We start from the raw sequence: 27,504 nt of genomic DNA on the forward strand, positions 1-27,504 counted from the left end.
CAGGGATGCTCTCCGGCAGAAGGGAGCTCACGGCCCTCCCACAGGCTGAGAAGCTCCCTGGGAGAGGGCTTTAATCACATTTCCCTGCTTGCTGTTCCAGGAGACAGAGATAATGAAGGGTGGGATGGAAGCGGTGTCTGTGCAATCTCTGCAGCAGGAAAACGGGGAAAGGGAGGAGAGGAGTAGGGGCACAGCTGGGGAGCTGCTCCCACCCCATATCCCTGGGCTGGTGGGAACAAGTGACCACAGCCAAACCCCTGCTCTGTCCTGGCTGAGCTGTGCTGGTGCCCGAGCCTTCAACCTCCGCAGGATCCCATCCCATTCCCCATCTCATACCCCAACGCATTCCCCTCTCCCAAGCCCCGGGAGGCACCAGGCTGTGCACTCGGTGTTTCGCTCAGTCCCTGTGCAATGGGAATAACCCTGCAGCGGGCAGGAGCTAATTCCCCGGCAGCAGGGCGCGCTGCCCTCTCCCGCGGATCCCTCTCCTCCCCTCTCCCAACTGGAATTGGCCGCTGTGCCTGGCACGTGGCGGTGCCGCCGGCAGGAGCAGCCCTGCTCCACCTGCCATCTGTCACCTGGCCCGGCGGTGCCCGTCCCAGCGGGTGACATATGGCACCGGAGCTGCCCCTCCCGGCCGGGACAGGGCTGGCACTGCCCCTCGGGGCTCCCGCGGAGGGTCCGGCTCCCTCCCCGCAGCGATCCCTCCCTGCCGCACAGAACCCAGGGCTTAAATCCTCCTGGAGAGCGGACCTGGCCGCTGAGGCGCCGGAGCCTCTTTCCCCAGGGCCAGGTCCTGAGGGCCGCTCGTAGGGACGCACAGGGCACACCGAGCTCCGCTGCCCTCCGGGGTCCACAGAGCTGGGACCAGTTCCAGGAAGGCAGACGAGGGTGTGTGCACTTCCCGCCTGGAAGCCCCAGCGGAGCAGCTCCCGATGCCATCGGCGGGGACGCGGTGCCAGTGCCAGGCCACCAGCCTGGCTCCCGCGGTGGGCGCCCCTCTCCTGGAGCTGCTCGGCAGGATGTGAGCATCACCCTCCGCCGTGTGGAGTACTAATTTCTCCTCTCACTGGAATGAACGCATTTGAAAGAGGTTTATGGATGTGATAAATACACAAACAGGGAGCAAAGGAGCGCCGTGTCCCGGGTAAAGATGTGAGGTGCTTGCAAGGCAGCAGAGGAGAACGAGCGATTTTTTTCTCCTCCATAATTATGGCAGGAAGGTGAACAGCAGGACGGGAAAGTTCCAGAGCAGTGCAGCTGTTCTAAGAAATCCCATGTATTTCACATCCTTCGGATGTTTTTCCCAACAGCTCCCTGACATCCTGCTGGGATGTCTGCTGGAATCCCACCACCAGGGAAAAGGGAGCGTGGCAAGGCTCAGCTCATTTTCCATGAACACAGGGCAAGATTCGCCCTCTCCAAACATTGTTTAGGAGTACAGCCATGCTTATGGAGAAGTAGGAGCTGGGTCCTGTGAGGAGCTCAGGGAGAGCTGCAGGCTCCTTTCCTGGGATTGCACCCATAATGCAGACCCACCACAAGTCCCCTGCTGCAGGCAACCTCGCTCTCCAGGGAATTACAGGAGGGAGAAATGAATGAATGCTGGCTAATTAAGCAATTAATTACTGCAGGCTCTATGGGCAGTGCCTGCTACAGCTGCAAAGCTCCCAGAGCCACCCCTCACACCCGGCACCCCTCAGATGGGCAGCAGGGGAAGCAGGGCGGGGATTGGAAATTAAAATGCTATTGGAAAGTTTAATTATATCTTCATAATTTGTCACCCCAGACGCGGCGCTGGATATTGTTCCGTGTGCTGGGATGAATTTCTGCTGTGGTTCCCTGGCTCGCAGGGCGGCAGAGGGGCCGTGCCCGCGGAGCAGGACCCGCTCCAGCGGCGCATTCCCGTATGAACGGATCTCTGGGACCTGGCTGTCCTCACCGCGGGGTCACTGACCGCGGGGCATCCTGCCTTTGATGTGCGCGGCTCTGGAACGCGATGGATCCCGCGGGCACTGCAGACAGAGCCGGCCTTCCTCTGCCTTCTGTGCAGACTCTGATTAATGGGCAGAGCGTCTGGCTCCCGTTTTCCCAGCCACGGAAGGATCCAAATGAAGGCTGGCTGTCCCTGATTAACCATTACCCTTCCCACGCCTGTTCCCAATGCCGGGATTGTGCTCTGCTTTGCCACCCCTGTACAGGTCTGCTGCTGCTGCTCCATTACGATTAAACCAGGAGCAGTGTTTGATGATATTTATTGAGAAAAAGTGAGAATTGCTTCATCCTCCTCTTGAATTACATCTTCCTGCTTGGGAAGAGCAGACACAGAAGCACCTGGCTGCCTCTCACACCCACAGCAGGTCCCAGCCCTGGTGTCCCAGGGGGCTCCCAGAGACATCTGAGATGCTTCAGGAACCAGGAGAAAGGTGCTGGCTGGGGAAAGCCTCGTGCTGCTCGTGGGATGAGCACACCTGGCTGGGCTGTCTGCTTGGCTTAACTGGGATGTGAGGACGGATGAAGGCAGGTGCAGAGGGTGCAGGGTTGGACCTGCAGGTACCAAACCTGGAGCCTTGCTCAGTGCCCAGGGCAATGACCAGAGCTGGGACCACAAAGCTCCAACGGGATCCATCTCCAGCCAGCACCCAGCATGGCTCTGGCACTCTGCCACCACGACACTGTTGATGTCACACTGGTCTCTGTTGACCCTGAGGTGGCCACTGGCTGGCTTCTGTCTCCTCACTGGGCACCAAGGATGCCATGTTGGTGACTGCTTTGCCTCTGTCCCATCAGGAGAAAGCCCTGGGACCACGCAAACCACACTTTATTGCAGGGACAAATCACACTCTCCCTCAGCCCAGGGGTCGGTTAACAGTGCACAAAACTGGATTTTCTGCAGACACCCCACAGCAAACCCCAGAAATCACCCCAGGAGTGTGTCAGGGACATTGGCATCACGCTGCTGTAGAGCTCCCTTGGAGCCAGGCAACAGTGATGACAAATGACACTGGCCCTGTAATTACAGCCAGCCTCCACTCAGCCAGTGCTGCTACATTATTGAGAGCAACCGAAAATACTCCCAGCTCAATCATTAACTGATCTGGGTCTCTTGGCTACTGGCTGCCAGAGCTGCCTTGGTCTGGGCTGGCAGAGGGGACAGCCTGGAATGAGCTGCAGAGGTGTTTACACATCCTCCATTCCATAGGAATGAGGCCCTGGGGCAGCAGAGCACCTCAGAGGGATGCCAATGGGAAAGTGGCATTAGGATAACATTAATTGCTTTAGTGTCAGTGTCAGTGCTGAGCTGAAGCAAGGCAGGGGATCACGGGAACCCCTGGGTGTAGCTTTGCTCCATGCCCAAGGTGGGATCTGGAAATCAGCTGGAAAATGGCTTGGATGGAAGGGTGTGAGGAGAAGGGCAGGGAGGCTGGAGGGGCTCCCCAAAGCCTGGGGGACCATCATCCTGTGTCTGCTTCGGGAGATGCTCTGTTCTGGGGGAGTGGAGCAGGTCAGAATCCTCTCTGCCAGCAGCACGGAATTCCTCCTGCTGAGGGGCTTCTCCCTCTGAGGGGACCAGCATGGACCTGAGCCTCCTCCCTCTTCTACCTCAGGAGGAATCCCATCCTTTCCTGGGAGCTGGCCTGCATGGTTTGCTCAGACAAGGCTGTGAGTGCTGTCGACCAGAGGTGGGGAGGCTGACCCTGTGTCAGATGTGCTTGTGTGCAGCCAGATATGCAGGTGCTCAGAGCAAGATATACCTTGGAGGAGCCCAGGAAGGAGTTCACCCACACCTGCAACAACCACAATACCTTTGCCTCCAAAGCTCAAGAAACACCCCAAAAAATATCAGAAAAAAAGCGGTTTTTCTATTTTTGGAACCATTTTCCATCAGAAAGGAGTTTGATGGAACATTGTTACCCCACAGGTGTGTGGCCAGGTACAATGCCCCATTGCAAGCTGCCTCTGTTTACCAGAACATCCCCTCCTGGGTCACTGCCCTGGTCAGCAAGGCAGTGACCAGCAGGGCAGTGACTGGACGAGACATTAAAGGCTTAGCCAGGACGGTGACAGTGACATCTTCCTGCAAGGGAGCACCGAGCAAAGGTGACTCAGTGGCACGGGCAGGGGACAGGCACCATTTCCCCAGCGCTCCCGCGGGGTGTCACAGAGCTCCCAGCGCCCAGGCCAGCTCTGAGGTCTCTGTGCCAGCCCAGTGGGGACAGGCGTGTGCCCGGCTGGGACACAGCAGCGCCTCCGGGTCCCGCCCAGCCCGGAGCCCCTGCTGCTCGGGAAAGGCTGAGCCTGCATGAGCAGGGAAGGGTGAACAGCAGCTTCGGGCTCCGCTCTGCTCTCTGCTCACTTTCCTCCCTGGAATTCCTCCGTTTCTTTCCCTGCTCGGCAGAGCAGTGAAGATGGATGCTGGATGGGCTGGGCTGCTCATCACCCTCCTCCTCCTCCTCTCTGTCCTGTGGTTCCTGGTCTGGAAGAGTGACACGAAGAGGAGCCAGCTGCCTCCTGGCCCAGCCCCGTGGCCCATCCTGGGCAACCTGTGGCAGAAAGATGTCCTGCCCCTCTACAGGCACTACGAAAAGGTAAGGGACAGTGGCTGTGCTGGACCCTCATTTGCAGCCCCCACAGGACACACAGCAGGAAAGTCCTGTACCAAAATAAAAGGGGAATCCCACAGGTGACCCTTCCTACCTTTCTTTTCTCTTCTTCCTTCCCCCATCTTTTGCTCTATCAGATTTGCCTAAATCCCTACTGCTGGGAGCAGAATCAACCCTGCTATTGAAGCCTTTCTCTTCCTGTAAGGGACCCATGTGGTGACAATGCCCCTCAAGGGTTGCAGCACTGCCACTGTCCAGAGCTGCTTCCTGGAAAAGATGCTTTGAACCCCCCAAAGTGGTACTGGGATAAAACTCCCAGGGACAGGGACAGGACAGGGACAGAGGTCACAGCTTTGAGGGAGGCACTTCCCCTCCCTGCTGGGCATTCACCAGTGCTATGGGCTTGAGTCCCAGTTTGAAACGAAGCGAATGAACTGGCATGGCACCCTGGCTCACAGAGCTCCCCATCCCCCCAGCTCAGCTGCACCTATGGCCCCATCTTCACCGTGTGGCTGGGGCTGAAGCCGGTGGTGGTGCTCTGTGGATACGAAGCAGTGAAGGATGCCCTGGTGGGACACTCCGAGGAGTTTGGGGGCAGGCCCGAGATCCCCCTCCTGAAGCAGCTCTCTAAAGACTACGGTGAGTGCCTGGATCTCTCCTGGATCTCTCTGGGTGAGCAGATGGCCATGCCCGAGTCTAGGGAAGGGCTCAGCACCCAAGACCTCAAACACCCATTTCCAGCTCTGTAACCCTGCAACTCCTAAGACCCTTATCCAGGATAATATTAATTCCAGTTAGGCAGTTCCAGCTTTATTCTGATCGCTGCAGAGATCCTCATCCTTTCATGGACACCGTGCACACCTGCATCGCTCCTGGTTCATTGCCCTGTTGCTCCTCAGCCTGGCTCAGAGCAGGGCTCCCACTCCTGGGGAACAGCAGGGTGGGCAGGGGCTGATCTCCTCTGTGTCCCTGCAGGATTTGTCTCCAACAATGAGAAGAAGTGGCGGGAGCTGCGAAGGTTCACACTCAGCACCCTGCGGGACTTTGGGATGGGGAAGAGCTCCATGTCCCAGAAGGTGCAGCAGGAGGCTCAGCACCTGGTGGAGCTGCTGACAAAGCTCAAAGGTGACGTGGGTCCTGTCCTTGCTGGCCCTGTGGCAGGCAGAGGACACACAAAAGCCCCACGGGACGTGTGTGGCCCCAGAGCTGTTTGCAGGGCCCAGGGTGGGTGATCCCTTCAGGGAAGGGCTGAGATCCAGCCCCACCCCACTCAGAAGCAGCAGGGATGTGCTACAGCATGGTTGCAGGGCCAGGAGGGAGGTCTTGCTCTGAACTGGTGCAGGGGTGGCCACAGCCGAGGAGCATTTCCTGCAGGAGGAACAGGAATGGGAAACAGAACTGCATGGGCCTAGGAATGCACTGCCCTGGTTACCTGAGTCACCTGGATGACTTGGGGTTATCAGGGTGATTTCCTCCTCTCCAGCAATAGCCAGCTCCTGCCAGTGCAAACACATCTCCTGGGGCTTCTGGCAGATGCCTGTGCTTCCCTCGGTCCAAGCTGGGGGAGGGGTTCTGGGGCAGGGAGGTGGATGGAGGAGCTCACAGCTCCACAGCTCAGGAGGACTCTCTGCTGTGGCTGTCAGGCTCAGCAGATCAGTCAGAGTTCAGAACCAGGGGCTTGGATTGGGGGGAAGGGGTATCTTCTGTCTTGAAGCATATAGACAACTGGTGACTTTTTGATGCCTTCCTCACCTCCTGTGGCTGCAGGCAATGCCTTTGAGCCGATGACCACGTTCAGATACGCAGTGTCCAACGTGATCTGCTCCGTGGTCTTCGGGAGCCGCTACAGCTACAGCGATGCAGCTTTCCTGGAGCTGCTCAACACCATCGGGAACTACATCAGCTTCTTCCTGTCCCCCATTGCCAAGGTGGGAGCCTGGTGTGCTCAGCGCCCTCTGTCTGCTGCCCTTGGAGGCTGAGGATGCTCCCTGGCTTTGGTGGGACAGCGTGACTTTGAGGGAGGGGCTGGGAGGCTCTGCCAGGAGCCTGAGCCCTGCCATGTACACCTCTGCAGGTGTACAACACCTTTCCCAGCATCATGCACCGGCTTCCGGGGCCGCACAGGAAGGTCCTGGCCGACTGCCAGAAGCTGAAGGACCACATCCAGGAGAAGGTGCAGTTCCACCAGCTGACTCTGGACTCCAGCTGCCCCCGGGACTACATTGACTGTTTCCTGATGAGAGCAGAGAAGGTAGAGGGGGGGCTGCCCTCCAGCCTGGCTGCAGCCTGGAGTATCACCCAGACAACACTGAATCCCCTCACCACACCTTCTTGCAGGAGAAGGGCAGCCCAGAGACCATGTACAGCCACGAAGACCTGATCATGTCAGTGTTCAGCCTCTTTGGTGCCGGGACAGTGACAACCAGCAACACCCTGGTGTTCTTCCTGCTGATGCTGGCAAAGCACCCCCACATCCAAGGTATGGCAGCAGCACAGAGCTGCTCCTGTGTCTGGGGTGCTCAGGGACCAGAGGGTCCCCACCCTGGAGGGTCCCGTTTGGGGGCAGACCCAAATCATCCTCTGGGGTCACCCAAGGGTGGGAGCTGGTAGACACAGAACCCCACAGGCCAGGGGGATCCGGGTGCTTCTCCCTGCCCTGTGCAGCTGGCCCCAGACTGGCCTGTGGGAGTTGCTCTGAGCTTGCTCTGAGCAGGGAGGGATGAGAACAGAGTTTCTGGGTTCCACAAGGGCTTAGGCCAGGCTGCTGCCCCTCTGGGGAGGTTGCACAGCAGGTACCCAGCCCCCTGCTGTTCCCAGCCAAGGTCCAGGAGGAGATCGATGCCGTGGTGGGCACTGGCCGTGCTCCCAGCACGGAGGACAAGCTGCAGATGCCCTACACCAACGCCGTGATCCATGAGCTGCAGCGCTTCCACAAGACCCGCATCGAGAACTTCCCGCGCATGACGACGCAGGACGTCCTGTTCAGGGGCTACACCATCCCCAAGGTACACAGGGTGGCCTGTGTCCCCAGGGGAGAGGTGGCAGAGGGAACTTGAGTGACATTTGCCTTTGTCCCTGGACTGTTTGCACACAACTGAAGGCCCCAGGTCTTTCCCAACCCTTGGTAGCAATGACCTTCAGAGGGAAGCAGAATGTCACTGCCTGTCCTGCCCACACACCGAGTCCCCTCCTTGTCCATCCTGGAAAACAGCTCTTCCCACCATGGAGCCGTGCAGGGCTGTGGGGCTGGAGCAGGAACCCATCCCAGGATGGGATCAGGCCAACCCCCCCCAGCCCTGATCTGGGGACAGTCACCTCTCCTGGTCTGACCACGAGTGCTGTGTGCAAAACCCACCCTAAGGGAACATCTCCCACCTTTGGATTTGGGGCAGCAGAGGGGCTTTGACAGCAACCCACAGGAATAACTCCATTAATTTGTGTCTCATGAGCTGCACAGAGACAGCAGAGCCCCACATCAGCTGTCCCAGTGGCACAGAGCCACCATTCCAGGCTGTCTCCCCATGGAAACCTATTTGAGTAGTGGGGCGCACATCCAGCCCCCCCGTGTCCCCTGGATGCTCCTCCCTGACTAATCCACCCAGAAGAGCCCATGGCACGGTACTGATGTCCCTCCTCACATCCCTGCCCTACCCCTCTCCCACAGGGCACTCCTGTTATTCCGGTGCTTTCCTCTGTGCATTCGGATCCAACCCAGTGGGAGAACCCCAAAGAAGTGAACCCCGCACACTTCTTGGATGAGAAGGGCGAGTTCAGGAAGCGTGAGGCCTTCATGGCATTCTCAGCAGGTCAGTGCTCCCCACCCTGCCTGCTCCATGCCCAGGAGTGCCAGCACAGACCAGTGGCACCATAGTGCCACCCTCAGCAGGGCTGCTGCCCACCCTGCTGTCCCTCGGCTCCCCACGGTGCCACCCCTCTCTTCATGCCCAGGGAAGCGGATGTGCCCGGGGGAGGCGCTGGCCCGCATCGAGCTCTTCCTGTTCCTCACCACTCTGCTGCAGAACTTCACCTTCCAGCTGGCCACCGAGCACAGGGAGCTGGATTTGTTCTCCCTGTGGCTTGAGATTGAGAGGAGGGCAATCCCAGGCAAGTTCTTGGCTGTCCCACGCTCAGTGTCCTCCTAACCTGGGAGAGCAGAGCAGGGAAAGGCTCTTCCAGGTGCCTGCACCCCTGCCCCAGAGTGAGCCCTCTGGCCACGAGGGCTCAGCCACAGCCACCACTGGAGGGACAGTTTGGGATTGGAGTTTCTTGCCCAAGAACTGTTGGGCACCTCTGCCACCATCTCCATGAGCAACGTGCTTCCAGCCCTTCCCATCCCAAGAACATGAGGATCATGCTCCTGGCACTGCTTTTCCCCCCATCCCCATCATTGCTGTTTGAGCTCCTCATGGCAGAGCTGCCTGGGGCTCCTGGGCTGGGCGGGGGCTGCCTCAGTTTGGTGATGGATTCAGAGAGCTCTGCAATGAAAATAACAATCTCAATAATAAAAATAACCATCAGAACAGGATGCTGGTGTTTATAAGAACACTTGGGGTGCCTCTTGCATCCAGCTCTTCTCAGTGCAAATCTCCCAGACACAGGATTTCAGCTCCATGTCTCTTCCTGGGGTGTCTTCACCTTTCCCAGAACAGCTTGAGCCAGGAAATCACCCAGGCATCAATCCAGTGCCACTCCTGCCATGGGCAGGGACACCTTCCACTGTCCCAGCTGCTCCAGCCCCAGTGTCCAGCCTGGCCTTGGGCACTGCCAGGGATCCAGGGGCAGCCACAGCTGCTCTGGGCACCTGTGCCAGGGCCTGCCTACCCTCCCAGGGAACAATTCCTTCCCAATATCCCATCCAGCCCTGCCCTACAGCAGTTTGAAGTCACTCCCCTTTGTCCTGTCAGTTCCTTGTCCTAAGTCCCTCTCAGCTCTCCTGGAGCCCCTTCAGGTACTGGAAAAGGCTCTGAGCTCTCCCTGGAGTCTCATCTCCAGGCTGAACAATTCCAATTCTCTCACCTTCCAAAAAACACACACTTGCTATCTCAGTGTTGGCTGTACTTCTCTGATTCCTTCACATCAATATTTAACTCCAGGAAATGCCCTCAGGTGCCAGTTCAGCCCCGTGTGCAGCTGCTGGAGTCACTTGGGGTGCCAAGGGGAGCTGGCAGGGTGGGATGTGCTCCCAGCCCTGTTGCCCCTGCCTGGGGGGAGGGTGCTGCAGAGGGTGTTGTGTCAGCAGTGGGGCTTGGGGCCCCTATGAAGTCTGGAACTTCAGGGCATGGGGAAAACTGGGGGTCTCCAGGGGTCTCAGAGCTGGTTTTGGTGGGGTTTGTCTTGCTGGGGTGCTCTGGCAAACATGGAGAGGGGGACAGCAGGGACTCTGCCCTGGAGGAGGTGGCTATCCCCTGCTGCAGGGAGGTGAGATCAGGGACCTGGTTAACCCTCTTGCCTTGAGCCAAATGATGCATAAACCAGTCTTTACTCTGACTCTAAGTGCATTTGTGACTTTTAGTTTACTAAATCATCTCTTCTTAATTTGGGGAATTTCAAAGCCACCTGCCAAAAACGTGTGTGACCCAGGCCTTTACTCAATCTCTGCCTGAAGCCATGGGTCAGCACTGTGCCTGTGACCTGGGTGACCTCTGGGCTTCTGCGTCTAACGCCAAACACCGGTGTCCAAAGGCCACCCGTGCTCCACTTCCTGGGGCGTCCCGTGCCCATTTGTGTCACTGCCCGGCCCAGGCCGTGCTCAGGGCTGCCATGGTGACTGCGGATCGCCAACCCGGAGGGCCTGCTGGCATCCCCCGGCACCCCAACATCCTCTAGCATCCCCTAGTATCCCCCTGGCACCCCAATATCCCCTGGCACCTGCCATCACCCTGACATCCCCCAGCACCCAGACATCTCCCGGCCCCCCGATATTACCCCCATTAAACGGACATCCCCCATCACCCAGACATCCCATGGCACCGCGACATCCCTCGACATCCCCCGGACATCCCCGGCGCTGCCTGCGGAGGGGCTGCGCCCGCGGGCTGCGCGGCTCTTAGCAGCTTTACGGCGGCGGTTGGAGATTACGGTAACTGCCGCGGCGGTGGCGGTGGCGGTGGCGGTGGCGGTGGCGGTGGCGGTGGCGGCGGTGAGCCCCGGGCAGGCGAGCGTCTCCCTTCCTTTCCTTCTGCAATGTCCCAGCCTTAGCCGTACTCCTCCTGATGAAAGTCGAGTGTTTAAAGGCAGGGAAGGTTTCCCCCAGTTCTCAGAAAAGCGGTGCAACGTCCTTGGCATGAGTGGCCCTGCTGTGCCCCTTGGAGCCTGGAGCTGTCACCTTACCGTGCTGGTGGCTGCTGGAGCTGGAGGGTGCAGAGCACAGAGCAAACTGCCGTAATGTGTCCCCACCAAGCCCACCCAGCGTGGCCCGTGGCCCTCTGACCCCCTGCTCTTTCCATAGGGGAGGAGCCCTCGCCACTACCCAGGCAAGGGGCGAGGGGTAAGAGATGTCACCTGCCCCTTAGCCCCCCAGCCCTGCAGACCAGGAGCGTTCCCAGCATTTTCCTGTGGCTTGCACAGTGCCAAAGTGATGAGTTAAAGACCACCCAGCTCTTCCAGGGCAGTGCTGACAGTGGTGCTGTCCATGGCACCAAAGCGTGAGCACTTCCAGGGCTGTAAATTCCCTGTTTTCTAGGTGGCCAAGGATCAGAACGTGCTTTTGGCCCCAAAACACGGAGTGTCCTGCCAGGAGGAGGACACTGAGTGCCCTGCTGGTGCAGGGGCAGCTCACCTTTGTACTTAGCTGATGCAGATGCCACCATGGTTCCTGCATCTCTGCAGCCTCACTCTGATGTCAGCCAGCCCAAGGATTTCACTCTTGTCCTGCCGATCCAGCTGTCCATGTCCATCCTGGGTAAAGCTGCCCTGATTTTCTCCTAAGGGTACGGAATGGTCTCCAGAGGGGATTAGCCAACCTGTCCCTTTAACTTCCCAGGGTTTTTGGATCAAAAATCCCTGGATGCCTGTTCTGCTGTGAATGGTCACTGGGAATTCCTGGCCAGGCAGGTCCGGGTGGAGCGGCAATGTCGGAGCATAGTCCAGAAGACCCTTCTGCAGCTGCAGGTGGGACACCTGGGCTCCTGCCATTATTATGTACTTTAGAAAGAGGGGGTTTTGCTGATGCCCAAGCTGTAAAATGGAAAATTCCTGTACCAGAGGCTGCCCCCCAACTCTGCCATGGCCCTTCCACTTCCAGCTGCAGAGCAAAGTCAGGTGACATTTCACACTGTCACAAGGAAACACCAGGGAACGGCTTTTACTTTCCTTTAGAGAGCCTGTGAGTATAAAAATGTGTGCAAATATTCTTCAAGAAAGCAGAGTTTGGTCGCAATGAAAATTTCCAGAGATAGTGGAGGTTGGGTAGAGCTACAACAGCTCCCAAGGCAGCTCAGGAAAGAGCTTCACTTGCTCCACACAGGGCAAGGGAAATGCAAGGTGTCTTTGTGAGGAACTGGGGGCGGTGGTTGGAACACAGGAATGCAGAACTGCTGGGAGAGGCCTGGCCTGGACAGCAGGACCTGCTACAGACTAAGAGAGGTGTGCAGGAGCTTCCCCCAAGAGACAGCCTGGACACTCTGCTGCTTTGGCTTGTGAAGGGAGCACAGACACTCAGCTCTGTGCTGGCCTTCAGAAAAGGCTTCAGGGAAGGTTTCACAGGCTAACAGTGAGTGTTGACCCAGGTGTTTTGAGAGCCTCTCATGTCAGGTGGATTCTGAATCAGCTGAGTGCCTGCCAAAGATGAGATGAGCTCAAAATTTTGCTGCTTATTAAAAGCTTAAGACTAGAGTTTGGAAAAAATTATAAAAAGCAATTCTTTTTCACAGAAGTTAAACCTTAGGTAGATAAAGTGCTAAATGCAAGCCAGGTCTCAACAAGAAGCCAGCATGTGCAGCTCAGCTTTGCAGGGAACCTCGGCATCCTGAGGAGTTGAACAGCATCCCTGCATGCACGGGCCCTGCAGTAACTGCTGCCCCTTGGTTTGTTCCAGGAGCTGTGTCCTAGAAAGGCCATTCCAAACTATGCCAAAAGAGTCAATGTGCAAATTCCCCACTTAAATGATGAGGGTGAGGTCATTGAAATGAAGAACAAGGAGCAGACCAAGAGATATAAATCGAAGGTTTGTTGGAGGCTGCTTGCCTTCCATGGATGCTGCATGTCAGTCTTTGGGGAGGAGAGGGGACAGCTCTGGGAAGACAGCACAGTGAATTTGGAATTGCTTTGTTCTTCCCCACTCCTGCTTTTGGATTGCCCCATCGTGACCAATTCATAGGAACTGGGGCTTGCTCAGCACCTTCCCACATTGGAGGGACTTTGGGAGGCATTCCCAAACTTCTGCCTCGTCCCTGTGTGTCCCCAGTCATGGCACAATCCTGGGGCCAGGGGCCTTCTTCCCACAGAATAAAGGGTGCAGCTCTCAGGGCTTCCATTTATGCCACAGAACATGACCTGTGAGCAACCCTGGACTAAACAGGGTCTTGCTGCACTCTGGTTTTCCTTACCGACACTCTGGGTCTGTGCTGGGCTCATCCCTAGAGCTGATAGGTTCAATATTATGGAATAATGCTGCATTCCTGCCTCCCTGCATTACTTTTCCTTATTTCCCTTGCCATCAGACAGAGGATTTCAGTCTGCATGAAGCCTATCAGGAGCTGAAAACTGACAAGATTGAGCTGGAAGAGAGGAATGTCTTCTGTGGCCCCTACAAGACCCATATCCTCCTGGAGCAGTGAGTGCCCAGCTGTGGGGCCAAGAGCAACTTTAGGAAAGCTGTTCCATTCCCTGTAATCCTCCTAGATGGCTGGGGAAGGGTCAGTGTTAAAAAATCTCCATTTTTTAAATAAAGATACCAAGATTAGCTGTTTTTAAAGGAAAAAGGGTTAGTGATCCATGGGATATGGGGCTGGGAGGAGCCCTGGCCCCTCTGCCCATCCTGATACAAAGGGAGATGTGCAGATTTAGGGACTGTGGTGGTGCCCTGCAAAGCATTCCCATTGGAGTGCTGCCCACCATGCTCAGTCCAGCACAGGGAAATGCTGATCCTGGCTAAAGCTCACAGCAGCCACTGCTCCTGTCCAGGTCAGACAGCACAAGGAGAACCCATTACAGTGGTGGGGACTGGGTGGCCGCTGCCTCTGCCAACAGAAGAGTGAGGCTGCTGCGTGTGCCAGGAGGGAAGGAAGTGCCTCTGCTGCTGCACGGCCAGGCTGGGCCCATCACAGCTCTGTGCCTCCGTGAGGACCAAGGGCTCCTGCTCAGCAGCACCAGCTTTGAACTCAGCATCAGGTGAGCTGTGCCTGGGACACCCAACCCCTGACAAAATGAGGTGAAAGGGAAGATTAGGGGCAAAACGTTCATGCAAAGCCTGACTTGATCATTCCAATTTCTCTGACACCTTAGTGGAACAGCTCCTGATTTTAACTTGGTGTGTGGGAGCAGAGTTGGGCACATTTAATAGGAAATAATAATGGAATCACGTTGAAGGAATCTTAAAGTTCATCTGGTTTCTCTTCTCTTGGGTTGGTGCTCTGTAGGTGCTGGAATATTCACAGTGGTGCCTGTGTGAGAACCTTCACGGGTCACTATGCAACAATCACCTGCCTGCATTGCCACGAGGAGCACTTGGTGTCGGGAGCTGGGGATGGGATGGTAAAAGGTGAGAAGAGCACTGGGAGCTCCAGCCAGAGGGAATCACTGGAGGATAAACTGGAGGAAAAACTGAAGGATAACGGGCAGAGGGCAAAGAGCTGGGGAGAGTGGGATACAGGGATGGGGGTGGAAGGAAGGTGTGAGTCAGAGGGTGTTTCCACAAGAGCCTAAGATGGGGACACCTGCACACACAGTCTCTGATTGGGTCAGGGCCAAATTCTCATTATTTCTGCTTTTATTCAGAAAAAAAAGTCTTTGTGGCTGAAATGCCATTCCAACTCTTGGGCAAGTGGTATCAACTTCCAGCTTTTTCAGATGTTTCTTTACAGAAAAAAGGTGAAAAAGATGTGCTTTTTCTGGACTTCACATTTAAATTTTTTGTCATACAATTATGCTTTTTAAGCCAACACTCAGCTCCTCAGAGCTGCAGGTACAAGATGTGACTGTAATCCAACAGTATGTTGTAATGCATGTCGTACTCCCAAAACTCATCATGATGGGGCAGATGTATTTTTAATTCTCCTCCCTTTTGCCCCAGCAGTGTGGAGCCTGAAGAGTGGGAAATGTCTCAGGACCCTGATGCACAGCAGCCCTGTGTGGGCAGTGAGGATGGACGGGAGCCACGTGGTCAGTGGGGGTCACCGAGGGCTGGTGAAGGTCTGGAGTGCTGAGACAGGGGCTCTGATCAAGGTGAGTTTCCTCTTGAGTGGATAATTCTGTGCTAAATGCCCAAAACTCCCTGCTAGCTCATCACAGTTTTTTGCATTTGCCAAAGACTTTCTAAAAAAGAAAAGAATCCTCCTAAACAATCCCCAAAGGAAATCAAGGAAACTGCAGATAATTAAAATCAAGGAAACTGCAGATAATTAAAAAACTGACTTGCAACCAACTGCTGAGTTTAAGGCACTGTGTGATTTGCATCACCCCCATCACTGCTCGCCCTCCGTAGGTTTGTTCATCTCTGCTCCCACAGAAACCTTCTGAACCTGGGGAGATGATGGGAGAGCTTCACTAACCTGGGCTGGAGGCACCAGGGATCAGCCCAAATCTCACTCTCAGAAGCAGATTTTGGAGCTGAAGCAGCTGGGCAGCTGTGGGAGCACTGAGACTGTGAATTCCCTGATCAGGCGCCCAGGAACAGTGTCAGTCCATACCTGGGACAGGAGAGAAGCTCTTTACCTGCAGAGAAATGGAGAGATAGCTCAGATATCTCAGCTATCCCAGCCCCTTCCCCCTCAGCCAGGGCAGCCCCCTGTTCCCTCTTGGGACAGCATTCCAGAAACCACAAAGTTCTAGGTGGAGTGACATCCCTTTATCACATGTAATAAAGATGCAAAAGGGATGTTATTCCATGCCAGGAACTAAGCAGCAGCACCAAGCCCAGAACATTTCAGTGAGTGTAAAACAAGCACAGTTATCCATAGGGTGCACTGGTAGAATAACACCCTATAAAACCATATCAGGCTGGTGTCCTGAAAGCCATGGGACACCCTGGACAGATTTACATCCAGATATTACTGACAGTGTTGATCTTCTTCTTTTACTTTGCAGACATTAGAGAGGCACCAAGGCCCAGTTCTCTGCTTGTCCTTTGATCAGTGGCACCTCGTCACAGGAAGCCAGGATGGATATGCCCTAGGATGGAGCATGTTGGGAAAATGTAGGAGATGCCTGATAGCTTTCTTCCATCCCAAGTAGGAATCAGATGTGTTTCACATTGTACTCAACAGTGGACTGAATCTATGTAAAGAAAACATGCCCCTCACAGAACCAGAGAATACCTTAATTACCAGTCTGAAAATTTGATATATCCCCACTTCTACCAATCTTTATCTAAGGCTCTGTCAGGCACCATGTAGTCACAAGCAGCATTTTCAGTTAAGACCTGGAACAACCTAAAATGCAAACCCACAACACTTTATCACAACCAGGGATGACTAAAGCCAGACAGAGCACAGTCCAATATTCCAAGGATCCCCGGCTGTGTGTCACATCACCTGGGCAGGAATAGATGTGACCCAGTTTCATGCTGACCACCTGCGTGTTATGCCATTCTCTCAAACTTTTAATTGCATCTAGGGCTGTGAAAACTGGAGAATCATATGGTTTTCATTGATTTTCCTGGACATAAAACTGAAATTTCAAATGCAGCAGATGGTCATGACCATATGGTTGCTATGGGGAGCATGCAATCACAGAATCCCAGGATGGTTTGGGTTGGAAAGGACCTTAAAGATCACCTCATTCCAATCCCCTGCCATGGGCAGGGACACCTTCCAGTGGAAGGATGCACTGGGCTGTTGGTTTGGGCGTGAAGTGATCTGAGATTTCTCTGTCAGACCTTTGCAATGTCCTGATCAGCTCCTCAGTGCAGGCTGTTGCTGCAGCCAGAGCCCTGCTTCTCCTGCAGGCCAAAAGAGCTCTCTGACCACTTCTCCTTGTGCAAGCACCATGGAAGTGCCAACCCTCACCTGGTGTGTTTTCAGGGAAGTCCTGTCCCTGGAGTTCCTGTACCTCAGAGTCATCAGTGGCTGTGCTGATGGACACATTCGGATATTCAACTTCCTGACTGGAACCTGCCTCAAAGTGTTGGAGCCCAGCAGCAGTGGGGACCCCGTGTCTGCTCTCTATGTTGCAGGAAGCAGGTGGGTGACACAGCTGCCAGCAGGCTCTGACCCAAATTTGTTAGATTACACTGAAACTTAAGGAACTGTGTGTTTTTCCTTCTCACAAATAACTTTTAAAGGGCTCCACTATTTATTAACTGCTTCACAATGGCTGAAGAGATTTCCTTAGTGTCTTCGGCAATGTACAATTTCCTGTTTCTCTATAGCTGAAGACACACACTCAACTGTACAGCTGAATTCAGAAATTTTTAGGAGGTTGGAGAATCAAGCCAATACCTGACAGTCTCTGTCTGTTACCTGACCTACAGCCTCTTTATAAAAGCCAATAATGAGAAATCCTCCCAGGTTCATTCACTTTTGCACCTCTAACTAAAGGTGTCTCCCAACTTCTGTGGAAGCAATGGGTAAAACACTGCTGTGGTTTCAAGGCTGGCTTGGCCACTCTCTAAAACACAAGAATAAATGGGCAGCTGTGAAGAAATTAACTCCATCCCAACCAGACCAGCACAGCCCTTCAATCCACACTTAGATGTCCCTGACAGTATGGTATCTGTAATCAGGTACTTTCATCCTTTAGCACTACTCTGATCTAGCTCTTACCACTGCTGGAAATGTTCATCCTAATTATTTTAAATTAATTTTGCTGTGGGGATGAATGCAAAGGGCCCCAGAGACTCACATAGAGCACGAGTTTAAAAGTGCAGTGTCTGACTGATGGGGTTAATTGCTGCTGCTCCTTCAAGGAGAGATGATGATCTCAGATCTGTTTGAGGCCTGGGGTTTGTGTTGCACAGGACCCCCTCAGGCATGACCTGCCGTGCCTGTGATTCCTGTGCTTTTATGGCTCTCCCCTCCCTTCCTCAGGGTGGTCATCAACTTCCCCAGCAGGCTGCTGCTGCTCCAGTTTGAGGATGTGTTGTGGGACTATTCCCTACCCACTGACAGAGAGGAGCTGAAGAAGGAAAGGAAGTCTCGGAAAGGGAAGCACCAGGATGCCAGTGCAGAGCAGCAGCGATCTCAGGACAAGTCCTCGAGATCTCAGCAGCCATCAAAGAGCCATGGAAGACCAAAAAGTATCACACCAAGCTTTTCTGGCTTTTCCAAACTGAGTCACAAACCAAGCAGCCACTGCCTTCAGCCCAGCCAATATTCAGACTCTCTGCTGCTGTCAAGAGCAGATATGCTGTTACATTTCAATGGTTCTGTCATTTTCTAGGCTTCTGTGAAACTTTTCTGCCATTTTACAAGGGTTTGGTGTAAATTCAACGCATTTTTCAAGACAGGCACTGTCATTTTCCAACTGAGTAAGACAGAAATCAGTAGTAGTATTCATATTCACACAGCTGGTGTGGTTGGAAACACACTGCTGATTCAGGGCTTGAATTATTCATTACAAACACCCAGAAAGTGAGAGAACACCTACAGTCAGGATCTGCCATCACTGGGAAAGGCAACTGCACAGAAACAAGCACCTTTTCAATTGTAACACAGTGATGTTATTTTGTTTTTAGTCATAGTTCTTCAATACAGTGTGATGACAAATCCAGCTCCACAAACATTGCAGATACATTGCAGATAAATTGATGGGCTAGGAAATGTTCCTGCTTTTCAGGCCAGTAGATGCCAGCTGATGCTCTGCTTGGTAAAAGATAGAACCCAGGGAACAGCTGGAGCTGGGCCAGGGAGGGTCAGGCTGGAGATCAGGGAAAGATTCTTCCCCCAGAGGTGCTGGCACTGCCCAGGCTCCCCAGGGAATGGGCACGGCCCTGAGGCTGCCAGAGCTCCAGGAGAGCTTGGACAGCACTGCCAGGGATGGACAGGGTGGGATTCTTGAAGGGCCTGTGCAGGGCCAGGGACTGCACTGGGTGATCCTTGTGGCTTCCTCCCAGCTCAAGCTTATTCTGTGATTCTGTGATTCTTTGATTCTGTGCTCTGCAGTGTGTGGGAAAGCCTCTCAACTCCAAATGTGTTGCTTTGTTTTTGGATACAGGTGAAGCTGAACAGGGCCCTGCTCCCCCTGCACCTGAGGAGGCAGAAGTCACTTTGGAGCATGAACTGCCCCAGAGAGAGTCAAGCTGTCCAATGACCCCTGACAAGTTCTTCTTAAAAATCAGCACCTTGCAGAGCTCCTGCAAGCCAGCCCCAGTCAGCCCCAGTCCTGAGCTCTCTGCAAAAGCCAGGGAAGCAGAGCAGCAGCACCCTGGGAAGGTGCCAATGTCCAAAACGCCCCTGCAGCACAAGGAGGAGCAGGCAGCCCAGCTCCAGCGTGCCAGGCTGCACAGCGACTCTCTGACCATGACCAAAATCTCCACACCCTTTGAAACCAAAATGCTGCAGCTCAGGCTGAAGAACTCTTTGCACAGCCCCACAGTGAAATCCTCCATCCCTGTTCCCTGTGTTGTACGCCCCAAGTTCTGTGGCTCACTGAGAGAAAGGAAAACTCCCAGGAGCCATGGGAAAGATGCTCCTGGCCCCAAAGATGGGGATCAGCTCATTGATCTCTGCACAGCTTCTGCAGAGCTGATCCAACCAACACCTGGCACAGCTGCACAGATGAGGAATGAAGATCCCAGGAGAATAAAGCCCTTCTGCCCCTATGGTTCCCGCAGGGACAGTGGGCTCAGGCTCCTGACAGCAGAGCAGGAGGTGCATGAGGCAGCTGCAGCAGCTCAGCATCAGGCACAGCAGGCAAAGCCCATGGAAGATACAGAAAGAGCCAGAAGGAAAGCCTGGCTAAGGAAAAGCAGAGGCCTACCTGTGGATTCTTTCACTGGGGAGAGGAAAACACCTGCTCCAGAACTTGGGCATAACACATTTATCTGAGGTGATCCCTGAGTCCAACCAACAGCCATGACCTGGGATTCTGGTGTCCATGTGGCTTTAAATATAAAATACAGATATATTCATTTATATATATTTAAGTGTATTTTGTTTATGTAAGTATACTCCTTGTGGTTTTAAGTGTAAAACACATCCCCACTGAAAGTTTTCCTAAGAGACATTCTTCATGTATTGAGCTATTTCTCAAGGCAGTGAATGGGCTGAGCCCTCTCCTGGATTTAATTCCCTAAAGCTGCTGTTGTTACCAGCATGGCACTGTCTGACACCAACACAGCTCAGGATGGGCTCAACCCGTGAGAATAATAATAAAAACATCTTATCAGAGCTTTTGTGGATTGATTAGGGTGTAGAAGCTGAAGATATGTGGACTGAAAGCTGATCAGTGGCACAAAGTCTGCTTGGAGACCAGTAACTGGGGGTTGATTCTGGGTCTGATTTTGTATGTCCTGGACCATGGGCAGGGTGTCCTGAAGTGCCACCAGCCCCAGAGTGGTGCTGCCATCCAGAGGGACCTGGCCAGGCTGGACACAGAGCTGACAGAACCCTGGGGAAGTTCAGCAGTGGAAGCTCCAGTGCTGCCCTGGGGAGGAACAGCTCCAGGACCTGTGGAAAGCAGCTTAAACTTCATTTCTGTGAAATGCAAAATAGGGTAAGGGTTCAATTTCCCCATTTTTGTGGATAAATGCCTACATGTGGATTATGGAGTTTCCTGTCCATGGCAGGGTGATGGAACTGGATGGTCTTTAAGGTTTCTTCCAACACCAACCATTCTGTGATTTTGTGGTTTCCACCAATGCTGATCACTTAACAGGAGGACAAAAACCTTCCTAGTATTTGAAAAAAGCTGTTTATCTAGCTTTAAGTATCTGGGCTGGTGTACCAAAGATCTGTTGCATCAGAGATTTGAGAGAGGACAATTCTGCCCATGGTCATGTCAAGGGGCTTTCACCAGCAGTTCTGGTTTGAAATTAAAGTGTCTGAAACTCTCCCCACAGTGGGGTTGTGATTAGTGTTGGTGTGTTTAATTCAGTGCCATCTTCGACTTGCAAAGCCTGGGATGAAGCCAGTGAAAAGCAACCCCCGGGAGGCTGGCAGTCTGTGCCACGGCACAGGGACTGCTGCGGCGAGGCGGCTGTGCCTGGCACAGGATGTCCCGTTCCGCCACAGGATGGCAGCTTCGCCCAAAGAATGAGCATGAACCCACCCAAGGAGCCTGTGCCACAACCCCCAGGAAAAGCCTGATGGAAAACCATCATGGAAAGGCTCATTTCTTTTTGGCCATGGCAGAGTGAGGAGGATCAGGGGGTTTGTTCAGCTTGGAGCCCATAAATCAGCACCTCCCTGCAGGTGGGGGTTCAGGTGCTTGGAAGGTGGTGTGATGGCACCGTGTTGGTGTCACAGCAGCTCTGTCTGCACAGCTCAGCAGGTGGCTCCAAACAGAATGTGCTTTATCCAGCGCTGCTTACAGCTGAAGGGTCGCTGTTCCAGCAAAGTCTGGATGCTTAACACGACGAACAGAGAAGAGAAAGATGCTGTTAAAAAGTGGAAAGAACCTCTTTTGTAAATACTTCTCTTTATTAAAAAGTAAATGAAGTTTTTAGGTAGCATTGCATTTATCAGCAACAGCCTGTGATGTCCTGTGAAATGGCCGAGTTAATTACATGGAGGCAGTCGGGGATCAGGGTCAGCAGTGGCACGGTGGCAGCCCCTTAGAGCAGTGCCAGTTCCCCAGGATCCCCCAGGATCCCCTCAGGCAGTGCCGGTTCCTCAGGACCCCCCAGGATCCCCTCAGGCACTGCCGGCTCCCCAGCTCCCCTCAGGCAGTGCCGGCTCCCCAGGACCCCCAGGATCCCCTCAGGCAGTGCCGGCTCCCCAGGACCCCCAGGATCCCCTCAGGCAGTGCCGGTTCCTCAGGACCCCCCAGGATCCCCTCAGGCAGTGCCGGCTCCCCAGGACCCCCAGGATCCCCTCAGGCACTGCCGGCTCCCCAGGACCCCCAGGATCCCCTCAGGCAGTGCCGGTTCCTCAGGACCCCCCAGGATCCCCTCAGGCAATGCCGGCTCCCCAGGACCCCCAGGATCCCCTCAGGCAATGCCGGCTCCCCAGGACCCCCAGGATCCCCTCAGGCAATGCCGGCTCCCCAGGACCCCCCAGGATCCCCTCAGGCAATGCCGGCTCCCCAGGACCCCCAGGATCCCCTCAGGCAGTGCCAGCTCCCCAGGACCCCCAGGATCCCCTCAGGCAGGGCCGGCTCCCCAGGACCCCCAGGATCCTCTCAGGCAGGGCCGGCTCCCCAGGACCCCCAGGATCCCCAGCTCCCCTCAGGCAGTGCCGGCTCCCCAGGACCCCCAGGATCCCCTCAGGCAGTGCCGGCTCCCCAGGACCCCCAGGATCCCCTCAGGCAATGCCGGCTCCCCAGGATCCCCAGCTCCCCTCAGGCAATGCCGGCTCCCCAGGACCCCCAGGATCCCCTCAGGCAGTGCCGGCTCCCCAGGACCCCCCAGGATCCCCTCAGGCAATGCCGGCTCCCCAGGACCCCCCAGGATCCCCTCAGGCAATGCCGGCTCCCCAGGACCCCCAGGATCCCCTCAGGCAATGCCGGCTCCCCAGGACCCCCCAGGATCCCCTCAGGCAATGCCGGCTCCCCAGGACCCCCAGGATCCCCTCAGGCAGTGCCAGCTCCCCAGGACCCCCAGGATCCCCTCAGGCAGGGCCGGCTCCCCAGGACCCCCAGGATCCTCTCAGGCAGGGCCGGCTCCCCAGGACCCCCAGGATCCCCAGCTCCCCTCAGGCAGTGCCGGCTCCCCAGGACCCCCAGGATCCCCTCAGGCAGTGCCGGCTCCCCAGGACCCCCAGGATCCCCTCAGGCAATGCCGGCTCCCCAGGATCCCCAGCTCCCCTCAGGCAATGCCGGCTCCCCAGGACCCCCAGGATCCCCTCAGGCAGTGCCGGCTCCCCAGGACCCCCAGGATCCCCTCAGGCAGTGCCGGTTCCCCAGGAACCCCAGGACCCCCAGGATCCCCAGCTCCCCTCAGGCAGTGCCGGCTCCCCAGGACCCCCAGGATCCCCAGCTCCCCTGAGGGCGTTAGCATGAACAGCGCGCACTCCCAGCCACGTCTCCCGCCCGCCAGCGCGCACGCGTAGGCAGCGGGCGGCCGAGCGGGGTCACGGGGCGCGCCGCGATTGGTCCGCGGCCGTGACACACAACGCGTGGGCGGGACGATGGAGCGAAGCGCGTCGCGATTGGTCCGCGGCCGTGACGCGAGCGGTGGGGCGGAAGTGGCGGCTCCGACCATGGTACGGGACCGGGACCGGGTCCTTGGGCATGGGTGATAGCTCCGGGCTCGGGAGCGGCATTCGGACTCGGGCTGGGATCAGGGGCTTGGCCATGGCCTATAGGACCGGGATCTCGGGGCCGGAGCAGGGGCCTGGGCATGGATTATACGATCCGGACTGGGACCCGGAGCGAGACCCCCCTCCCATAGGCCTCGGGCGAACTGCGGGGCACAGAGGCGCTTCCTGTCCTCCCAGGCCCGTCCTAATGATCATTTCACAATGTAGGCTTGTGTGTGCCTAAATCTTCACGTTCTTCCCAGATTAATTCTGATCCCGAGGTGCCTCTGCTTTTCTGGGTAATGAACACTGTGCCAGGTTGAAGTTCTCCTGTAACCCTTTGCGTCTGTCCCCCCCTCAGGACAGTGGTGATGACATCGAAGATGTGTCTCTCTTTGATGCAGATGATGATGTTTCCAGGAGATCCAAAAAGTCAAAAATAAGGTCAGTGGTGACAGAGGGAGTTTCTGGAATGTCTCTTCTTTGTGTCAGCATCCAGGCAGTTATTTTCCATATTTCCAGAACTCTGGGTTCATGTTGCTGACCCTTATCCTGTGCATTGCTGGAGATCCCTTGGCAATGTCACTTGTCTGCAGGAGCTGTGACTGTCCTGTCCTTCATTCCAGGCACCCAGTGGCATCATTTTTCCACTTATTCTTCCGAGTCAGTGCCATCGTTGTGTACCTGCTCTGTGAGCTCTTAACCAGCAGCTTCATTGCTTGCATGGTGACCATCATCCTTCTCCTGTCCTGTGACTTTTGGGCTGTAAAGGTGAGTTCCCCTTGTGCTTTTTGTTATCTTTGTCTTGCTGTATAAAAATAACTGACATGTCTCAAAAAAGTCATTTATTTGTGCATCTCCCACAAAATGGTAGCCTGAAACAGCCTCAGGTACTGTGGTGGATTGCAGAGTGTTATTAAATAAACTCTGGCATCTCTGTGTACTTGGTTCCTTTTGAAGTTCAAGTGGAGAACATTTATTAGACTCCTTTTTGAGGTAGCACAGGCTTTGTTATCAGCTTGGAATCACCACAAATCTGCCCCTCATGCTGGATCTCTGAGCAAATGGATTGTTGTGGATCTTGTTCTCCCAGATGTGAGGCAGACAGGCACAGTGGAAAGCAGCAATGCAGGCACTGAACTTTGGCAGGAGGTTTCTTTAGCAGAAGACACAGAGCTGATGGGTTCTCTTCTCTTTCAGAATGTCACAGGGCGGCTCATGGTTGGCCTTCGTTGGTGGAACCAGGTGGATGATGATGGCAAAAGTCACTGGGTGTTTGAAGCCAGGAAGGTCAATGATTTTGTTCTAATCTTGTCCTTGTGTCTGCTTCATGAAACCCCTGGTAATTGGTGGTTCTGCTTGTCAGGGGACATTGCACAGGGGACATTTACTTGCAGCCACAGATGTGTGACCTCGTTTTGTATAGGCTGCTGGATGAGCTTTTTGATTGTTGAGTTATGAAAAAATTCTTGTGAAGTATTGATCTGGCTTAATATAAGTAATGTAAATCTGTGGTTTTTGGAGGTAGGAAATTACTCCTTTGGCTGTTTCTGAGCTGTGTAACTGAACCATGCAGGAAATGTAATTTTCCCCAAACTTACCCTTCTAGCCTCAAGCATTCCAAGAGGTTTTGATGCTGCTGCCCCCAGTGATTCTGAGAGAAAATAGAAAAGATTCTCTTAAATGGAAACACTTTCTGTTGCAGAGATGTCTTTGTGTGATGTAGAAATTAGTCTTGGAAGCACCCAGTGCTGTTGTGTGGAGGGAAATCCCAGGGAGTGTGGGGATTCTGCCCTGGTTTTAAGGACATGGGATCTGTAGGATGGAGCAGCCTGATCACTTCCATTTCCTTTCTGTTTCTAGGTGTCAGCACAAGGGGGTAAAACCTCATCTGAGGCAGAGTCCCGAATTTTCTGGCTAGGCCTGATCACCTGCCCCATGATCTGGGTGATCTTTGCCTTCAGTGCTCTCTTCTCTTTCAAAGTGAAGTGGTTGGTGAGTCCCCTGCTGAGCTCCACGCTGGATCTGGCCCTGTCTGAGCCATGAGGTGACAGCTGGTGACATTTTTTCCCTGTCACAGGCAGTGGTGGTGATGGGGGTGGTGCTGCAGGGAGCCAACCTCTATGGCTACATCAGGTGTAAAGTTGGCAGCAGGAAGAACCTGACCAGCTTGGCAACCAACTACCTGGGGAAGCAGTTCCTGCGGCAGGTGAGGTGGCCAGGGCTTTGGGATCCCTGGGGAAAATGAGAGTGGCTGTGGGAAAGTGAGCTGTGCAGTGGGACCCTTCCCATGCTGCTGCCTTGAGAACCTGAGCCCTGTTAATTAAGGCACAGAGTACTGCTGATTGCTGCCATCCAGCCCCATGTGCAGCACTGTGGTGTTGGCTGGTGCCATGGATAAATGCCATGGGAATTACTGGAATATGACTGGCGTGGTGGAAATAACATTCCTGGCTAAAAGGGCTGCCACTGCCCTTTGTCTTCTCTCCCACTTGCACCCAGCTCTTCTCAGCAGCTCCTTTTCTCCCCCAGCTCTGGGTTTCTTCCTGCCACAAAAGGGAACAAATGTTCCAGCAGGAACAACCATGTTCCGCTTCACTGCTGCTGGGCTGTTTTTTCTGGCTGTATTGATGACTCTGGCAGAGGTGATTTGGCTGGCACAGGTTCACAGATATTTTCTGGAATTACTGCCATTAGTGTGATCAGAAGCTCGAACACTGATGGACCTTTCTTGGCACTCTGTGTTGGGCCCATCCCCTTCTTGGTTTGCTCCTGAATTCTTTTACCCTGGCAGGGGTTACCCACATGCCCAGGCCACTCTCAGACTCTAGCAGAAATGAATGTTTTGCCCCAAAATCCCAGCAGTGACTCACAGAGTTCTCCTGCCCTCTTTGATCTTGCCTCCTGCAGACCATGGCTACAGAGGACCAAGCAGCATCCTGAGTGTGGTGGGAGCCTCCAGCCAGGCTGCATTCCCAGCACTGACCAACAGAGAAGGTTGCCCTGACCAATTTGGGAGCTGTACACAAGGTGTGAATCAAAAGAAGTAAATAAATTGTGCAAGACTTGAGGTTAGCACTCCTGGCAAATTATATTCCATTTTCCAATAGCAGTTTGTGTTTAAGTCCTCTCTTTAGTTTGATGAACAAGAATTAATTTGCTTAAACTTTAAATTGAATGATAGCCTGAGTGGGTTTCATACAGGTGTAGAATTACTGGAGTTAAGAGAAAATTGCTGGAGATTCTTCAGAAAAGCCATGTACAAGCTGAGCCTTGGGAACTCTCCTGCTCCTTCAGCACTTGGTGCCTGCATACTTTCAGTTATGGACAGGTTTTGCTCTTGGAGGTTGTTGCTGCTTTTGTTACAGTGTGGGGAGGGATTTTTTGGCCCTGCATCCCTCACTGTGTGACTGGAATTGCACTGAGTGGGCAGGGAGGGAGGCCATCTGAAGGAAATGGAGCTGCTGGGAAGATCCATGAAGTCTCATGGCAGCTGCAGGAAGTGACCTGTGAGCAGGCCCTGGTTTTCTGAAGCATTCACAGACTTGGGAAACGTCCTAAAGCCCCGGATCTGTGGGAATACCTGCAGGCCTAGGCCTGTCTGAAGAGAGTGGCAAGACTAGAACCAGTTTCCAGGGAAGGCTGCACCCCCATTCCAGCCAGGGAAGAGAGCAGCCCTTGTCTGCCTGGCCGGCACACTGGGGGCATTCCTCAGGCCAGGAGGGTGTGGGGATGTGACCAGCAGTTCCTTGGCACAGGGGTGGGACTGTGGCCCATGCTCTGTGCTGTCCCCAAGCTCCCTGAGGAGTGTGAGCTGGGGAATGTGTGGGATGGTGGCTGGAGTGCTCAGTGGGGTGTTCTGAGCTCGTCTCTGCAGAGGGGTCAGTTCCTTCTCCTGGGCTTTTGTCCCTGGAGCTTGTGCTTCCACAGCAGCAGGTGCTGAACACTCTGGGTGAGGAATTGTAAATGAAGAATGGGGTTTCTTTTTTACTCCTGGGTGCTGCTGTGAATTGTGGGATTGCATTAGCCTGGTTCCTCTCCCTGTGCTCTGCAGTACTGGCAGCTGTACATTTGTTTAACTTTTTGGATTGATACCTTCCTTTTGTAAATACGTATTTATAAAATCTTGAAATTAAAATACTGCCCTGTTTAACCAGCCCAGACTTCCATTCTGTGGTTCATGGCTCAGCTTCATTTCTGCCCCATCTCCTTGTCAGGCAGGAGTTTGTCCATTTAAACAGTGCTGTTCTTCCAGCTCTGGCACAGTTCATGCCACTCAGGGCTCTGCAGAGTTTTCTCTGAGCAAACACTGGTCAAGCTGCTGGAGCTGTCACCATGCAGAGCTGAAGTCATCGTCTCTCCAAGGCTCATCTCCTTTTGAGGGTGCTCAGACCCTGCTCAGTGCC

General features: G+C 54.5%; 3 protein-coding genes across 4 annotated transcripts; all 3 read left to right on the top strand.

Moving 5' to 3' along the window:
• Positions 1–4,031: 4,031 nt before the first annotated feature.
• LOC130260372 (cytochrome P450 2C5-like) lies at positions 4,032–9,129 on the top strand. Its single transcript, XM_056505701.1, has 9 exons — positions 4,032–4,589; positions 5,081–5,243; positions 5,580–5,729; positions 6,372–6,532; positions 6,679–6,855; positions 6,942–7,083; positions 7,422–7,609; positions 8,269–8,410; positions 8,553–9,129. The coding sequence occupies exons 1-9, from the start codon at positions 4,410–4,412 to the stop codon at positions 8,744–8,746; spliced, it is 1,497 nt and encodes a 498-aa protein (XP_056361676.1). The 5' UTR covers positions 4,032–4,409; the 3' UTR covers positions 8,747–9,129.
• Positions 9,130–10,589: 1,460 nt separating this feature from the next.
• Positions 10,590–21,466, top strand: LOC130260693 (F-box/WD repeat-containing protein 10-like). Its single transcript, XM_056506315.1, has 11 exons — positions 10,590–11,505; positions 11,587–11,714; positions 12,640–12,768; positions 13,265–13,377; positions 13,728–13,934; positions 14,183–14,304; positions 14,839–14,987; positions 15,849–15,991; positions 16,784–16,942; positions 17,789–18,137; positions 18,854–21,466. Exons 1-11 carry the CDS (start codon positions 11,412–11,414, stop codon positions 19,745–19,747), a joined length of 2,487 nt encoding a protein of 828 aa, XP_056362290.1. The 5' UTR covers positions 10,590–11,411; the 3' UTR covers positions 19,748–21,466.
• A 1,508-nt stretch (positions 21,467–22,974) lies between these two features.
• TVP23C (trans-golgi network vesicle protein 23 homolog C) lies at positions 22,975–27,254 on the top strand. Of its 2 annotated transcripts, none has more exons than XM_056506307.1 (7): positions 22,975–23,062; positions 23,460–23,542; positions 23,725–23,869; positions 24,299–24,388; positions 24,962–25,093; positions 25,179–25,307; positions 26,009–27,254. In XM_056506307.1, exons 1-7 carry the CDS (start codon positions 22,988–22,990, stop codon positions 26,039–26,041), a joined length of 687 nt encoding a protein of 228 aa, XP_056362282.1. In that variant the 5' UTR covers positions 22,975–22,987; the 3' UTR covers positions 26,042–27,254. The 2 variants fall into 2 exon arrangements, with proteins under 2 accessions (XP_056362282.1, XP_056362283.1); XM_056506308.1 differs by lacking the exon at positions 22,975–23,062 and adding an exon at positions 23,361–23,379.
• Positions 27,255–27,504: the final 250 nt, after the last annotated feature.

The sequence above is a fragment of the Oenanthe melanoleuca genome, chromosome 18 (genome assembly GCF_029582105.1).
Source record: "Oenanthe melanoleuca isolate GR-GAL-2019-014 chromosome 18, OMel1.0, whole genome shotgun sequence".
Lineage (NCBI taxonomy): Eukaryota > Metazoa > Chordata > Aves > Passeriformes > Muscicapidae > Oenanthe > Oenanthe melanoleuca.